Below are 17,965 nucleotides of genomic sequence, written 5' to 3'. Positions count from 1 at the left end.
TTTGACTGTCAAATTCAGCAGGCTGTGCTATAACGGACTGCTGCATCTGAAAATGTGGTTATCTGATATGAGTTGTAGAAAACATGCCAAAATATGTCGAGGATTTTCATGTCAGATGAGGCTGACACCTGTCATTACTGTCATTCAAGTGTTATTCATTTCTATTGCACATACGACTATTCTGTCATATTGTGCTGAAGCATAGACACAGAGCCTCAGTTTGGAAAACTGCATCATGGTACATTTACGCACTGTTACAGCTGCAGTCCAAACTGGCTATGTAACCCTGAGCTAATTGGGGTCACAGGCATTTTTACTGACTGGAGTCATGTTGTTTAAAGGAGTTTGCTGTGGCAGACAGGGGTTGTGTGCTGACAATATTTTTTTTTCTCTAGTTTAAAGGCAGTTTGTTTGTGGAGTTTCTAAACTGTAAAACAAAATGCTAGAGGAAGCTTCAGAGACGGAGGAATTCCATCCTGTGTGAATAAAGTTCTGTGCCTTTTTCCCTAGGAGAGGAAGGGAAAGACCGCCTGACAAAAAGGAGGCCCGGGGGAGCCCAGAGCCCATGGGAAGTGCAGGTAACAGCATGCTGTCCTAGCAGCTGTTTCAGCGTCTATTACACTGTCAATTTGTGCATGCAGCAGATGCTTTATCTCACATTTAATCTTTAATACTCTGCAAAGGCAAAGACCAGGCAGGACACAAGTCCATTCAGAACGTTGCATCGGCAGGTGTGGAATTGTGCAAGGTAAGGCAATAGGTGTAATCTATCTGGTTTTATATCAAAAAGTGATTTATTACATTTAAGTTTGTAAAGTTTCTTTGCCTATTTGGAGTTATCCTTTTGATGACTGGCAATTAATTTTGCCTACTGTGAACTTTTATGAAGTATTAAGTTAAATAGAACACATGATCCAGTGTTCTGGATTCTGAAAGTTGTTACCCACAAGGAAGACAGAAAATCCAGTGTATTCTTGTGCTTTGTATCCCAGCCTAGTCGCTTGAGATTATTCCTTATTTTATTTTTAATTTCACATTTGACATTGGAAGGGGATAGGGAGCTCACCCTGGATTACATTTACAAAACTGGCTCCAGCTGAACATTGCTATTTCTTTACATGTGGTGCTAAAAAGGCTTTCTTTTGGAAATGACAATGATTCGCAATACCAATCTTTCCTCCCAGCTAAAGAACAGAAATTACAGCCGGACCTTTAGTCCCATTGACCATATGATTACCACAAGGAGGCTGCCTTCGGATAAACCTGTCCACATTTCCTTGAGCTTAGATGACCTTACAGGTAAGACAACATATATCAGTAACAAAATATGAAGATAAATAGGTTGAGCTATAATGTGGCATCCTTTGGTTAGTATTACTATTTTTATGTATCTAAACATTTGTAAAACTAACATCATTTTTTAAAAAGAAACAGGCTGCACAAGATTTCACTTTTAGGAAATGAAAGGAATTTGAAAATATTAGATTTTTTTGTAGTTGTAGGGAAGAGGCAAATTATCAAATAAAATTTATGTTGTTTTACTGTACTCCAATGACTGACTCACTCCAGCATTTTTTGAATACATCCCAGCGACAATAATTTTTGAAGGTGCAATAAGTAATTGTGTGTGATGTTTGACAATGAGTCCAAGCATGATCTTTCTAAGTTTTATCTAAATTACTTTTCTTTTTCCTGAAGCTATGTACTGTATTTGTTAAGGCAATCCAGGTTCGTTATTTAATCAAAACTAGAAAGTGCTGGAAAATCTCAGCAGGTCTGACAGCATCTGTGGCGAAAGAATAGAGATAATCTATCGAGCCTGGGTGACCCTTTGTCAGAGCTGAAGACAATAGAAAATAGGATGAGATTTATACTGTGATGGGGAGGAGGGAGCTGTGGGGGGTTGGGCGGGGGAGTGGTGTTTGCTTTTGGGGCTGGATAGAGAGCCAGTGGTAGGTGGAGATCGGGGAGATTGACAAAGATGAAGGGAATGTAATTGGTGGTGATTATGACTAAGAAAGCTGCGGATAGTGGCCATTAAGATATCAGAATGTAAATAGCAAAACATAGGTAAGCAGTATGTTAAAGAACAACCTGAAACATGTAACAGATGGCCCTAGTGGGCAGTGGGAAAGGGAGCCAATGGTAAGGGAAAATAGATGAAAGCAAAATTTTAAAAATTGTTTCACTGAAAATAAATTGATGGAAATGGGGTGAAGGTGGTGGGGGAGGGTAGAATTCATGGTCTGAAGTTGCTGAAATCAATGTTACGTCTGGAAGGCTGTAAAGTGCCAGTCAGAAGATGAGGTTGCATTGGGCTTCACTGGAATATTGCAACAGGCCAAGGATGGACATGAGGATACAAGAGAGCGGATGGTTTGTTGAAATGGCAAGCAACAGGAAGGTCTGGGTCTTACTTACGGACGGACTGAAGGTGTTCAGCAAAGGAGTCACTCAGTCTACATTTGGTCTTTCTGATGTAGAGTAGACCAAATTGGGAGCAGCGAATGCAATAGACCAAATTACAGGAGGTGCTCATGAAGCACTGTTTCACTTGAAAAGAATGTCTAGGCCCTGGGATGGTGAGCAGGGAGGAAGTAAAAGTGCAGGTATTGCATGGAAAGGTGCTGTGGGAAGGGAGTGAGATGTTGGTTATAGTGAAGGAGTGGATCAGGGTGTCCCAGAATGCTAATAGGGGAGTGAGGGTGTGATGTATTTGGTGGTGGCATCATGCTAGAGTTGGCAGAAATGGCAGAGGATGATCCTTTATATGCAGGGGCTGGTGTGGGGAAAAGTGAGGACTATCCTGGTTCTGGGAATGAGAGGAGGGGCTGAGAGCAATGGCCTGGGGGATGGGTTAGATGGGATTGAGAGCACTATCAAACATAGTGAGTGGGAGACCACAATTAAGGAAGATGTATCAGCAGCCATTTTGGAAAGTGGCATCATCATTGGAAGAAATGTGGTGGAGGCGAAGGAACTGAAAGAATGGGATGGAGTCCTTACAGGGTGTGGGGTGTGAAGAGCTGTAGTCAAGGTAGCTGCAGGAGTTGGTAGGCGTGTAGTGGATGGATACGGGTGGACTGTCTATTATGCAAAATGGCATCAGAGATGGACCATGTGAAGGTGATAGAGAAATGGAAGTTGGAAATGAAGTTGATAAATTTTTCCAGGTCCAGTCGAGAGAATGAAGCAGCATTGAAATAGTTGTCAATGTACTGGTAAAAGAGTTGTTGGAGGAGGCCAGAATAGGACTGGAACAAGCAAAGTTCCACATTCCTCATAAAAAGACAGGCATAATTAGGACCCTTATGGGTACCTATAGACACACCTTTTATGTGGAGGAAGTGAGACAAGTTAAAGGGAAAATTATTCAATGAGAGAACAGTTCAGCCAGATGGAGGTGAGTGGTGGTGGATGGGGAGTGTTCAGACGTCTTTTCAAGGGAGAAGTGGAGATGGTAGGGGATGGAGGTAGAGGAGGGATTGATTATCCATGGTAAAAAGGAAGCAGTTTGGACAAGGGAATTGGGACTTGCTATCTTTGCAGCACACCATCCTTCTCTCATGTCCACCCTTGGTCTGTGGCAATGTTCCAGTGAAGCCCAAAGCACGCTGGAGAAATAGTTCCTGATGTTCCGTTTAGGCACTTTACAGCCTTCTGGAATTAACCTTGAGTTCAATAACTTCAGACCATGAACTCTCTTCCCCTATATTCACCCCATTTCTATCAATTTGTTTAATTTTATTTTTAAAATTTATATTCATTTCTTCCATTGTTTCATTTTTCAATTTTTAAAATCTCGTTTTCTATCTTTTTCCATTTAGCACTGGTTTCCCTCTGCTCCTCCACTTGGGCCAACTGTTACCTGTTTCAGGTTGTCCTTTGACATACTACCATTACCCATTCTGATCACTTGATGTACCGCTGTCAGCCGCCCTTCTTAGCCAAGATCACCACCATTTACATTCTCTTTGTCTTTTTGTCCATGATAGTTTTTCAATCTCTCCCATCTCCAACAACTGTTAGCTCTCTATCCAGCTCCACAGTATAAATCTCATCCTATTTTCCATTGTCTCCAACTCTGATGAAGAGTCTTCCAGTCTCTAAACGTTGGTTCTATGCTCTCTCTACAGATACTGTCAGACCTGCTGAGATTATCCAACATTTTCTGTTTTTGTTTCAAATTCCAACATCTGCAGTAATTTGCCTTTACCTTAGTCATTTAATCAATTCAGAGTAATGCATGATCTTTTCTATTGTCTGAAGTGATGGGAGATGTGAGCATATTTTCTATTCCACATAGCTTATGGCACCAAGCGCATGAAATAGTGCAGAGCTCATTGGTGCCAGATTTCTGTCCAATGTGCCCAATCTTTCTTGCAGTTTGGTCTAAAGTGTTTTTGCACAAGATACCCAAGAGTTTCAATTCAAGCTATGGTAATTACAGAGTAACCAGCATGTGATCTGTTCCCTGATAAATGGGTGATGAAGCTTAGGCCAGTTCTGATCCAACAGCCTGTGACTGATTGAAGGGGGACCAGCTAGATTTTCGACAAGTACTTTTCTGATAGTGAACTTTGAATGTTGATTTCTGAGAATTGAATTTCCATGATTTTTGCCTGCTTTTTTTGTTCATTTTCTTTATCAAACACCAGATTTTTGGCAGCAATGTTTTTGGCTGCTGCAATTAAAAATCAGAATATGGGAAATTACATAAGTTCTTCCATTCTGTGTTATTTGGAGACGAAAGAAGAGGGTGAGAGAGATGGAACATGAGAAAGGTTTGCTTGTACTGTACCTGAGAAAAGCTGATTGTAATCGCTATCATCCATGAAGTCATGTATACAGAGCCAGGCACAAACTACCTTGATTGTCTGAGGAAAAACAGCCTCTGCAGGAGTTCTCATGTTGGTGAGAGGTATAAAAGCATTCAGTTTGCTGATGTCTGAATACAAACCAGTCGCTATCAAGGCCACCTTAATTCTGTGCTTCCTGCTTCCAAGTTACTGCCATGCACAGTTGTATCAAGCAAGTAATTGATGCATTCTTTACCAGCTCAAGCAACTTAATCAATTTGTCTATGACAACCACTAGCAAAATGAGATGAAACTGCAATTTAACAAAATCTGGAGCATCATTGAACTATTTGGGGCCCAACATTGAGTTCCATTGCCTTTAAGAGCAGGAAGGATTTTTGCTCCGTAAATGAACAGTGATCAATGACAGCAACACAGAATGACGTACATCAATACCTGCTTCCTAGGTAGCAGCCATACCATTTTGACTTTATGAGTGCTAAATTGGAGAAGGATGAGGTGACCTTCAGCCAGTGACAGCACAGGATTGTTTAAATGGCCTGGACAATATCTCTGCTAAATTTGCAGCTGGAGCCATGTGCTAGATTCTTGCAGATAAAGATTTTTAGCTCAATGTAGCGTATGTGAACGGCTTCTAGGCACATATCCTCTGCAGCAGTTGAGCTACTAAGACCTAGCTCTTACAGAAGAAAACTATTTGGATGTAGCTGATATAAACTGTGATCAAATTTATTATCCTGAAAGTGATGAATGTTCACACCATGTGCATTTTTCCCAGTGTTTTCCTGATTGGAATAGCCTTCATTTTCTGATCACTTTCTTGGAAGGTGTACTAAGATTTGAGAAAAGGAACCTAGTTGTCTCAATGTTGCATTGCCCTAGTTTGATTTGATTTGATTTATTACTGTCACATGCATTAGCACATAGTGAAAAGTATTGTTTCTTGTGCACCATACAGACAAAGCATATCTTCATAGAGAAGAAGAGACTACAGAATGTAGTGTTACAGTCATAGCTAGAGTGTAGGGAAAGATCAACTTGTATGTACTGAGCCTGATTTTCATGAACATTGCATTTAAAAACATGTAATGTTTTGAAATGTATGCATGACATTACAATCCAAAATAAGACAGAAGCAGACTGCAGCCTGTTCTAGTCCTGTTCCAATTCATGGTTTGATTTGGTGCTCTCCATAATGACAGCACCTTAATTTAGTACCTGCAAGTGGCATTGAAGTTACCTACTTGATTTCCAATGGATAGGAGTGCTGAACACAAAGTCGAGCCTGTAGCCAGGTTACCTGGAGTGTATAGCAATGCTAGGAGCCAGCCTTCAGGTCATAAAAAAGGTGCAGGGATGTTGAAAACAAGCGCTGTTCAACCACATCTCATCAGATTTGATGAAGTTATTTTCCTGCTGGTGCTGTCGTTCTCGCCTGTCTTGGTGTCAGATTTACTTGTTTTTGAATCAGAGGTAGCTCAGTTGGTAACATTTTTGCCTTTGAGTCAGAAGATTGTGAATATGTATCCCTCAATGGACATCATAAATAGCAGATTATCTGGTCATTATCACATTGCTTTTAGTGGATGCTTCCTGTGCACAACTTGCTGCCACATTTCCTATTTAACAACAGTAATCACAATTTAAAAATACTTTATTGGTTATACATACTTTGAGATCATGAAAGGTGCTGTAGAAATGCAATTTTTTCTTTTTCTCTTTGCTCCCAGCATTATTAGTGCCATCAATGGATTTTCCAATGGGAATCATCTAAGCTGAGGTGTCTGGAAGAGTTACAGGAGCTGTGGAGGGATAACAGGAATGTCAGGCTGCCTGAGGGGTGCACCATGCTCTGTTGGTTATACCTGCACACCTAGTTACAAAGTGAGATGGAATTTCCACACTATGGCCTTGTGGAAGTTCATCTTTTAGAAGTAAATCTCTGATGGTGTTACTTCAATCTGTGAATGCCTAATTCATTGTTCTATTGAACTGTTGTTCAGTCATTACATTATGCTTTACACAACACTGCTTTTTTTCATTCATGGGACATGGGCGTCGCTGGCTGGCCAGCATTTATTGCCCATCCCTAGTTGCCCTTGGGAAGGTGGTGGTGAGCTGCCTTCTTGAACTGCTGCAGTCCATATTCTGTGGGTTGACCCACAATGCCGATAGAGAGGGAATTCCAGGATTTTGATCCAGCGACTACGAAGGAACAGCTTTGAAAGAACAGTGCTTAGTAGGCCATAACTCTTGACATACTACTTATAGAACATAGAACAGTACAGCACAGTACAGGCCCTTCGACCCTCAATGTTGTGCCGACCTATGTCCAAACCCAAGATCAAGCCATCCCACTCCCTATCATTCTGGTGTGCTCTATGTGCCTATCCAGTAACCGCTTGAAAGTTCTTAAAGTGTCAGACTCCATTATCACAGCAGGCAGTGCATTCCACACTCCAGCCACTCTCTGAGTGAAGAATCTACCTTGGACAACCCTCCTATATCTCCCGCCATGAACCTTACAGTTATGCCCCCTAGTAACACCTACACCCACCCCAGGAAATAGTCTCTGCACGTCAACTCTACCTATCCTCCTCATCATCTTGTAAACCTCTGTTAAGTCGCCTCACATCCTCTTCTGCTCTAAAGAGAAAAGCCCCAGCTCCCTCAACCTTTCCTCATAAGACCTACCCTCCAAACCAGGCAGCATCCTGGTAAATCTCGTCTGCAGTCTCTCCAATGCTTCCACATCTTTCTTATAGTGAGGTGACCAGAACTGCACACAATATTCCAAATGTGGTCTCACCAAGGTCCGGTATAGTTGCAGCATAACCCCACAGCTCTTAAACTCAAACCCCCTATTAACCAGGCTGGAAACTGGGAGGAAGGCAGGAAAGTCATTTGAATCTTTTTTAAGATGTTTTAAATGTATTTTATGAAAATGACTAGTTTATCTCTACTGTCTGGTTTTCTGTCTGTTAACCAACCCTGAAACCATAATACCCCAATCCCATGAAGCCTGCCTTTTGTGTAATAATAATATACTTATTAGTTCATGCTGTCTCCCCTCATTTTTACATCCTGTTTCTCTGTTAAAATGCAATTTTCCACAGACTGTCCCCTATAATCTGCTCCTGTATATTGCATGGAATTTGTGTACCGCCTCTAACAATAAGGGTGGGATTCTCCAGCTGTTCACACCAGCGGGATTCTCTGCTCCCGCTGCAGTGAACAAGAGATTTGGCTGAGTGTCAAGCAGTGGCAGGGTGTGAACAGCCGGAGAATTTGGACTTAAGCCATGTATCAATATCTGACATATCAATACGTTAAAAGTACATTAATCACCACTGTCTCTCTCTCTCTTCCCTCTCAAAAGACAGAAAACAACACACAGACCAAAGATTGATTTGGTCAGATTTATTTACAAGCTGGCCAGCTTTCTCCTTTGGTACACATTATCCATAGCAAAAACCCAGTCTGCAGGTGCAGCAGGTGATCAAGAAGGCGAATGGGATGCTGGCCCTTATAGCGAGGGGGTTAGAATATAAATACAGTAAAAAGTCTGACAACACCAGGTTTTAGTCCAACCGATTTATTTGATAATAGATTCACAAGCTTTCGAGGTTTCCCTCTTTGTCAGGTGAGGGAAGAAGAGGGAAACCTCGAAAGCTTGTGAGTCTATTATCAAATAAATCGGTTGGACTAAAACCTGGTGTTGTCAGACTTTTTACTGTGTTTACGCCAGTCCAACGCCGGCATACCCACATCATTTAGAATATAAAAGCAGGGAGGTCTTGCTGCGACTGTACAGGGCACTGGTGAGGCCGCAGCTGGAGTACTGTGTGCAGTTTTGGTCGCCGCACTTGCGCAAGGATATTTTGGCCTTGGTGGGAGTGCAGAGGAGGTTCACTAGGCTGATACCGGAGATGAGGGCGTTGGACTATGAAGAGAGACTAAATAGACTGGGTCTGTACTTGTTGGAGTTTAGAAGGATGAGGGGGGATCTTATAGAGACGTATAAGATAATGAAGGGGATGGATAGGGTAGAGGTAGAGAGATTCTTCCTGCTCAGAAAGGACAGTAGGACTAGAGGGCACTGCCTCAAGATAATGGGGGGGCAGTTTAGAACGGAGTTGAGGAGGAACTTCTTCACTCAAAGGGTGGTGAATCTCTGGAATTCTCTGCCCGTTGATGTGGTGGAGACTACTTCGCTAAATATATTTAAATCACGGGTAGATAGGTTTTTGGTAGGCAAGGGAATTAAGGGTTATGGGGAGAAAGCGGGAAAGTGGAACTGAGCCACTTCAGATCAGCCATGATCTTATTGAATGGCGGGGCAGGCTCGAAGAGCTAGATGGCCTACTCCTGCTCCTACTTCTTATGTTCTTATTATGTTCTTATGTTCATAGCTTTCAGGATAGAATCATAGAATCTCTACAGCGCAGAAGGAGGCCACTTGGTCCATCGAGCCCGCACCAACCACAGTCCCACCCAAGCCCTATTCCTGTAACCCATTTACCCTGATAGACCCCCTGACACTAAGGGGCAATTTAGCATGGCCAATCCACCCAACCCGCACGCCTTTCGGACTGTAGGAGGAAACCGGCGCACCTGGAGGAAACCCACACAGACACGGGGAGAATGTGCAAACTCCATACAGACAGCGAGCCAAACCAGAAACTGAACCCAGCTCCCCGGCACCGCGAGGCAGCAGAGTTGCCTCAGTAAGTTGACTTATATGCACATTTGTTCTCCTGTCAGTAGTATTGTCTCTACACTTTGTGTCAGCACCCCATCAAATAAATGATTATGTCAATGAGTTTATGTTGGAGAATTGAACTCTATTTATAAATTATCTTTTTTGTGGATTTAGGGAAAACATCTTAAATTTTAACATTTTAATCATTTTTCCTACATTTGACCTTATTCACAATGTACTATTAAATGTCTTGTTGTTATACACTTATCTTTGAACAAAATGGGATGTGCTCCTTTGTGGCCTTGCCTTTTTTATTTAATTTTTTTTTAAATAGCCTCTCTTAAATCCTCTCCCTACCTTTCTGGTTTAAAGCCCTATCTACGAGTCTAGTTATACAATTTGGCAGCAGACTGATCCCAGCCCAGGTTAAGTGCAGCCCATCCCAGTGAAACAGCAATTAGGTTTGTAGATTGAGTAAAGGTAGAAAATATGGGCAAATAAGGAGGCAATCTTACAGGGAGTGGGGTGTGAGGAGCTGTGGTCGAGGTAGCTGTGGCTATTGAGAGTTTGGAGTTAAAGCAAGCTTTCAAAGTGGTAGGATCAAACTGAATACTGTGCCTGGTTCTTTCTCATTGTGCTGGATTTGACAATGTTAAGTTACTAATCTTATGAGATTCTGCTGAGGAATTAAAAAAAAACAAAATCTCAAAATAATGTCTCGAGTGCTACCTGAACCATGTACAAATTTGCATAACGTCAAACAGATCAGAGAATTGACTGCATGGCTCAGAGTGATATGCGAGACAGGAGTTTCAACTCATGGGCTATTGGAAAGAGATAGCTGTTTCATTGGGATGGGCTGCACTTAACCTGGGCTGGGATCAGTCTGCTGCCAAATTGTATAACTAAACTCGTAGATAGGGCTTTAAACCAGGAAGGTAGGAAGAGGATTTAAGAGAGGCTATTTAAGAAAAAAATTAAATAAAAAAGGCAAGGCCACAAAGCAGCACATCCCATTTTGTTCAAAGATAAGTGTATAACAACAAGACATTTAATAGTACATTGTGAATAAGTCAAATGTAGGAAAAATGATTAAAATGTTAAAATTTAAGATGTTTTCCCTGAATCCTCAAAGCATTTGTAACAAAATAGAGAAGATAATGACAAACTGCTGACTAAAGTCAGGGAATGTGGAGTCACGGGGCAGGTGATAGAATGATTTGCGAGATGGCTTCAAAACAGAAAGCAGAGAATGGCAATAAAAGATAGTTATTCAGAGTGGCAGAAGGTGGGAAGTGGTGTTCCACAACGATCAGTGCTGGGACCACTGCTTTTAGCAATTTAGGAAGAAGTGGAAGAAGGGAATCGAGGGTTACAATGATCGATTTGGATGAGGAAAAATGGGAGCAGGTTAAAGTGGATGGGATGAATGGCCTATTTCTGTGGCAAATATCTTATGTAGTTCTCTGTAAACAGATCAATAGATTTAATCTGATAGACATTAAAGAGACATGGTTTCATGGTGATCATGATTGGGGAATACATGTTCCAGTCTACTTAACATTTTGAAAAGACAGACAAAGTGGAAAATTTGGTGGGGGCATAATGGGGGACAGGGGAGTGGGGGAAGGCTTGACAACAAAGGATGGCTCAAGAATAGTGGAAGGATCTTGGCTCTAAAGTCCGAGAAGGTGAATTAATATGGGTACAAGTAAGAAATAACAAAGATCAGAAAAGGATGTGGGAGTTTATAGGCCCTCTTACAATAGCTACACTATTGAATAGGCATTACCTCAAAAAATAAGATAGGCTTGTAACAAACACAGTGCAATAATCCTGGGGATTTTAATTTTTGTATAGATTGGACAAATCTAATTGACAAAAGTAGGCTGGAGATTGAAATGCACTCAAGACAATTTGCTGGAACAACACATCATAGAACCAACTAGGGAAGAGGCTAATTTAGATCTTTAGTGCAATGAGGGCTGGATTCATTAGTAGACTTATTGTAAGGGATCATCTGTTGGGAAAGAGTAGTCATAATAAAAAAGAAACAAATATTAAGTTTGAATGTAACTTAATGGTCTGAAATTAGAGTGTTCAACTCTAATAATAAAGATAAATTACATAGAATAAAGACAATTACATAGATATGAGATGAGTTGGATATAGTAGATTTGGAAATTAGGCTCAAAGGCATGACTACAGATGAGCAATGGTGGTTATTTCAATAAATATTTCATAATTCTCAGTGAATCTATATTCCATTGAGAAATAAAATCTACGTGGAAGAAGATAGCCACCAACGGCTGACTAAAAAAGGTAAAGGAAAGTGTTAAATTAGAAGAATAGGCTTCTGATATTGCCAAGAAGAAGACTTACGCAATGTTAGGATTGCATAATACTAACAAAGGATGACCAAAAATTCTTAAAGCGAGAGAAAATAGAACAGATAGTAAGGCAGAAATTTAAGAAAGAATTGTAAGAGTTTCTACAAGTATGTAAAAAGGAAAACAGTAGCCACTGTAAATGCAGGTCGTATTGTTTCAGACAGGAGAAGTTATAATGGGTAGTGGCAATAGGTAAATATTTTCTGTCTGTCGTCACAGTAGAAGACAGAAAAACCACTCCAGAAATAGTAGGGAATCAAGGCCCCGTGAGTGTGATTGATATTGGACCTGGTGTGGAGACCTGTCCACTTTTTAGATTCTTAAATATGTTGAAACGAATATTGCTCGAGATAGCTCATGGTAATATTTTGAAGTTGCATGTTGTTATCGCTGCAGAATGAGGTAGATATTCAGCCTTCCCCTTTGTGTCTTTTTAGTTCTTGGGTTGGTGCTCATTCGTGTCAGTCACATTGCCAGAGACCCGGGTTCAATTTCGGCCTCAGGTTACTGTCTGTGTGGAGTTTGCATTGGGTCTGCGTAGGTTTCCTCTGGGTACCCTAGTTTCCTCCCACAGTCCAAAAGATGAGCGGGTTAGGTGGATTGGCCATGCTAAATTGCCCCTTAGTATCAGGGGGACTAGCTAGGGTAAATTCATGGGGAAGGGGCCTGGGTGGGCTTGTGGTTGGTGTAGACATGATGGGCTGAATGGACTCCTTCTGCATTGTAGGATTCTATGATATTAGTAAAGGTACTGGAGAAATGAACAGGATGGAAAGCTGTTGAATCCCCTGGACCTGACAGTCCTAAAAGCGGTGGCTGCAAAATTAGAGCCAGGCATCCCTTGCTATTTTCTACAGTTCACTAGATTCTAGAATAGTCCCAGTTGGAGTTAAAACAAGCAAATGTAATGCTGCGATTCAAGAAAAGACGGAACAAAAACCAGGAACCACAGGCCAGTTAGCATGATGTCAGCCAATGGAAAATTACTGGAAACCATTCTTAAGCAAGTGACAGCATTACACTTAAGAAAGCATATGATCAGCCAAAATCAATATATTTTGCAAGGGAAATCACATTTGACAAATTCATTAGTTTTTTTTGAAGATATAACTGGTAAGATAGATAGATAAAGGGATCTACTCGGTTTTAGTATATTTGGATTTCAAAAGGCACTTCATATGGTGCCAGAAGAAATGTTGTTAATTGCATAAAACTAGAACTCACAGGATGGGGTGTGGAGGGTGTAATATATTAACATATGTAAGAATTAAAAAATTGACAGGAGGACAAAAAAAATAAGTAGTAAAAAATGGGTTATTTTTCAAATGGCATGCTGTCACCAGTAGGGTGCCACAAGGCTTAGTGCTGGGGTCTCAGCTTCTTACAGTCTACATTAATGACTTAGACAAAAGAGACAGTAAACAATGTATCCAAGTTTGCTGTTGATATAAATCTAGGTGGGAATGCAAGATGTGAGAAGGATTCCAAAGTCTGCAAAGGGATGCAAGTCAACTAAGAGAGTATGTAAAATGATGGCACATGGAGTATATTCCAGGGAAGTTTGAAGTTATTCACTTTGTTAGGAAGAATAGAAAAATTGATTTCTTTTCTCATTGTAAGAAACGAATAGACGTCAGTGTTCAGAGGGATTTGGGTTTCCTTTAGAAACATGGAAATTTAACATTCATGTATATCAAACAGTTAGGAAGGCAAATGGTATGTTGGCCTTCATTGCAAGTTGGATTGGAGTAAAAGAGTCGGGAAGTCTCGTTACAACTGTGCAGAACTTTAGTGGAGCTGCACAGTAATGCTATGCACAGTTTTCATGTCTAAGGAAGGATAAACTTGTGTCGGAGTAAAAAGTTTGCTAGATTGATTTCTGGGCTGAGAGAATTGTTCTCTGACAGCTTTGATTAAAATGGGTTCATATTCTCAACAGTTTAGATCAACAATAAGTGATCTCGTTAAAACATGTATAATTCAGGCAAGGCTTCACAAGGTAGATGCTGGGAGTCTGCTTTGATTGGCTGGAGAGTTCAGAACTAGAAGTCAGATAGTCAGGATAAGGAGCTGGCCATTTTGGACTGAGATAAGGAGAAATTTCTTCACTCTGAATTGCAAACCTTTGGAATTCCCTCTGTCGTGAGAATATTTGAGGCAGAGATCAGTAATCTGTTTGGACTATCAGATGAGAACGTGTAGTTGAGTTTAAGAATCAGTCACAATTTAATTGAATACCAGAGCAAGTTCAAGAGGCTCAATGGCTTACACCTGCTCCTATTCTTAGCTTCTTAAGTTTTTATGTCAACTTGCGCAACTGAGGAAAATAAGTGTATGGGTAACACTGCGTTCTGGAGCTATCATGCAAAAACATAAGGAAATAGACATAAAAAAAGAAAGATATGTAGAAAAACATATTAGTGATTCCCCATAGTGATGTCAGAACAAAATCACCAATGCCAATCTTGTTTGGTGTCTCCTTGTTGTCTTCCCAACTAGGTGCCCAGCTGCCTTCACTTAGTTATAAGATCTTTCTCATTCAGTGTCTCTTAGTAGTGCAAAGTGGGCGGCATGGTTGCACAGTGATTGGCAGTGCTGCTCCATTGCACCAGGGACCTGGGTTCAATTCCTGGCTTGGGTCACTGTCTGTGTGGAGTTTGCACGTTCTCCCCATGTGTGAGTTTCCTCCGGGTGCTCTGATTTCCTCCCACATTCTGAAACACATGCTGGTTAGGTGCATTGACCAGAACAGGCGCCGGACTGTGGCAACAAGTGGAATTTCACAGTAACTTCTTTGCAGTGTTAATGTAAGTTTGACTTGTGACAAATAAATAAACTTTAAGATCTGCTCACTCATCACTAACTAAGTTAAATATAAATTAATTGACCACACAACTAATTCCTTGAAACCTTGCTTCAATAAAATGGCTGCTGTTTTTTCCTACATAACAAGTTATTGCACTTAATTGTTTGCAAAGAGCTTTGGGAAGTCTTGGGAATCCTTACGAGTTTTTATTTATTGCCTTCTAGGTGCTATTGTGCCTTTCAACATCTGTGTCAGGGTCTCACTCGGGGTCTCACTCACTCAGGGAATAGGGTCTCAGTCATTCAAGTGTATATACCGGAATTTTACCACCTCGCCTGCCTGAGGCTTGTAAGATCCCACTCATGGCAAATGGAGAATGCCATTCTATGAGCCTCGCTTGCCCCAATTCTGAGGTGAGAGTGCCGGTAAAATTCCGGCCATAGTTTCCATTATTTAAAACATAGTCCTCTCTCGTTCAGTGCCAGAATTTCTCCACTTAGCAGTAGTGTTTGGAAATCTGAGATTCATTGTCTGGAGTTTCTATTTTACTGTTCTCTGTCATTCAGTGACAGAGTGTTTCTCAATCTCAGTGTCAGCATATCATTCGCTCAATAACAGGTATATTTCACCCAGTGGCATAGTCTTTGTTATTCAGTGTGAAGGTCTGTCTTTGTCCATGCCAGACTGTTCTCCTTGAATCATCGTCAACTGTCCCAAGAATCAAGGGTTTACTCAGGGTCGCAAACTTCTGGAAAGTATTGGCTGATGAGGTGGATTCACTGTTGAGGAGTTGTTCAAAATATTTTCTTAAGGGTGACAGATGGCACTGTCACCCTTAAGAAGATAAACACCATCTTGTGAACGAAGAGGATTTTCTTTCCATGTGACATTGGTCTATAAGTGGCCTTAAGAACATAAGAAATAGGAGCAGGAGTAGGCCACCTAGCCCTTCGAGCCTGCCCCGCCATTCAATAAGATCATGGCTGATCTGTCGTGTCTCAGTTCCACATTCCCGCCCTCTCCCCATAACCCTTAATCCCCTCGCTTATCAAAAACCCATCAACCCGCGTCTTAAAAATATTTAGTGAGGCAGCCTCCACCACTTCAACGGGCAGAGAATTCCAGAGATTCACCACCCTTTGAGTGAAGAAGTTCCTCCTCAACTCCGTTCTAAACCGCCCCCCCTTTATCTTGAGGCTGTGCCCCCTAGTCCTACTGTCCTTTCTGAGCGGGAAGAGCCTCTCCACCTCTATCCTAGCCACCCCATTCATCATCTTATACGTCTCAATGAGATCTCCCCTCATTCTTCTAAACTCTAACGAGTACAAGCCTAGTTTATCCGATGGTTAAAAAGGACCGTAGGAGGAGAGGTAATAAGCCGTGGATAATGAAGGAGGTGAAGGAAAGTGTTAAATTAAAAGCGGAGGCATTTAGAGTAGCTAAGAGTAGTGGGCGAGAAGAGGATTGGGAGAGGTTTAAAAGTCAACAAAGATTGACAAAGAAGTTGATAAAGAAGGGTAGGATAAACTATGAAGCTGGGCTAGCGCTTAATATAAAAAAGGATAGCAAGAGTTTTTATAAATATATAAAACGGAAGAGGCTGGCTAGGGTGAACGTTGGACCTTTAGAGGATGAGAGGGGAGACTTAGTGGTAGGGGATGGGGAAATGGCTGAGGCCTTGAATAACTTTTTTGTTTCGGTCTTCACGGAGGAGGACGTGAATAATTTGCCGGGTGTTAGCGATGGAAAGATGGTAGGACAGGAGGGTCTCAATGACATTATTGTTACTAGAGAGGCGGTGCTCGACAGACTGGAGGGACTGATTGTGGACAAGTCCCCAGGACCGGATGGAATGCATCCAAGGGTTCTGAAAGAAATGGCGGAGGTGATAGTGGATGCCTTGGTGGTTATTTTCCAAACGTCGCTGGATTCTAGGGAAGTGCCGGAAGATTGGTAAACGGCTAATGTTACGCCATTGTTTAAGAAGGGTGGCAGGCAAAAGGCAGGGAATTATAGGCCAGTTAGTTTAACGTCTGTTGTAGGTAAAATGTTAGAATCCGTCGTCAAGGAGGAAATAGCGAGGCATCTTGAGGGGAATTGCTTGATAGAGCAGACGCAACACGGTTTCGTTATGGGGAAGTCGTGTCTGACAAATTTATTGGAGTTCTATGAGGATGTGTCTAGGGCGGTGGATAGAGGAGAGCCGGTGGATATGGTCTTTCTGGATTTTCAGAAGGCGTTGACAAGGTACCTCACAAGAGGTTATTGCAGAAGGTAAGGGGGCATGGAGTTGGGGATAGGGTGTTAGCGTGGATAGAGGATTGGCTGTCAGATAGGAGGCAGAGAGTGGGGTCAATGGGTGCTATTCGGATTGGCGGTTGGTGACTAGTGGAGTGCCCCAGGGGTCGGTGCTGGGGCCTCAGCTATTTACCATTTATATAGATGATCTGGAGGAGGGAACCGAGTGTATGGTGTCGAAATTTGCTGATGACACTCTGCTGAGCACCAAGAAAGAGCTCCTTAAAGATCCTCCACTGCTCCTCAGCAGACCTACCTTCCAACGTGTTCCCCCAGTCAACGTTCGCCAATTCTTCTCTCATCCTTCCGTACTCCCCTCTGTTCAAACAAAGGACATGTGTCCGGGAACCCACTTTCTCCTCCATCTGCACCAGAAACTCCACCATACAATGATCACTCTCCCCAAGAGGATCCTTCACCACAAGGTCCCTAATTCTACCCGCCTCGTTACATAACACCAGATCCAAGATCGCTCGCTCCCTCGTCGGCTCCAACACACACTGTTCAAGGAAACTTCCCGGCAGCATTCCAAGAACTCCTCCTCGAGCCCACCGCGTCCATGGCTTCAAAAAGCTTTGCATATCATGTTGATAAGCTTGGGGTTGGATCTTGTGAGAATTTTCTACGCACTACATGTTCTTCATCTTCTAGATTTGTCTTTGGGTGTCAACCTTGAGCTGATGGAATGCTGCCTTCTAATGTTCTGATGTTGGCTTTTTCTGCCAGGCAATGAAGGCTCTTGTTTTTGTTCCAGGAGGTTACATATTTGAGCACCATTTTCAATAATCCATTCCTGGTGTTGATAGTGCTCAAACCCAATGGTCTGGACACAGGAGGCCAGTATGGCTGACTTTATTTGATCCCATTGTTGTGGAATGGAGTTGGATGTGTGAAAGTTTTTCAGGTTGATTGTGGGCTTCACTTGGAATTCCTCTCATTGATTGGGCTG

General features: G+C 41.9%; 1 protein-coding gene across 2 annotated transcripts in view; it reads left to right on the top strand.

Annotated features, from left to right (window-relative positions):
- Window positions 1-17,965, top strand: part of map3k7cl (map3k7 C-terminal like) — a 93,806-nt gene that overhangs the window by 12,808 nt on the left and 63,033 nt on the right. The window contains exons 2-4 of one of the 2 annotated variants that reach the window (XM_080203963.1): window positions 511-578; window positions 684-748; window positions 1,185-1,299. In XM_080203963.1, the coding sequence (XP_080060089.1) occupies window positions 566-578; window positions 684-748; window positions 1,185-1,299 (193 nt within the window). In that variant the 5' untranslated portion in view covers window positions 511-565. Of the gene's footprint in view, window positions 1-326; window positions 579-683; window positions 749-1,184; window positions 1,300-17,965 lie in introns of those variants that run through there. The other variant, XM_080203962.1, reaches the window with a different exon arrangement.

The sequence above is a fragment of the Carcharhinus amblyrhynchos genome, chromosome 15 (genome assembly GCF_965287045.1).
Source record: "Carcharhinus amblyrhynchos chromosome 15, sCarAmb.v2.hapA, whole genome shotgun sequence".
In the NCBI taxonomy this organism is placed as follows: Eukaryota; Metazoa; Chordata; class Chondrichthyes; order Carcharhiniformes; family Carcharhinidae; genus Carcharhinus; species Carcharhinus amblyrhynchos.
The sequence above is the reverse complement of the archived record's forward strand: the minus strand, read 5'-3'. Positions and strand labels throughout refer to the sequence as shown.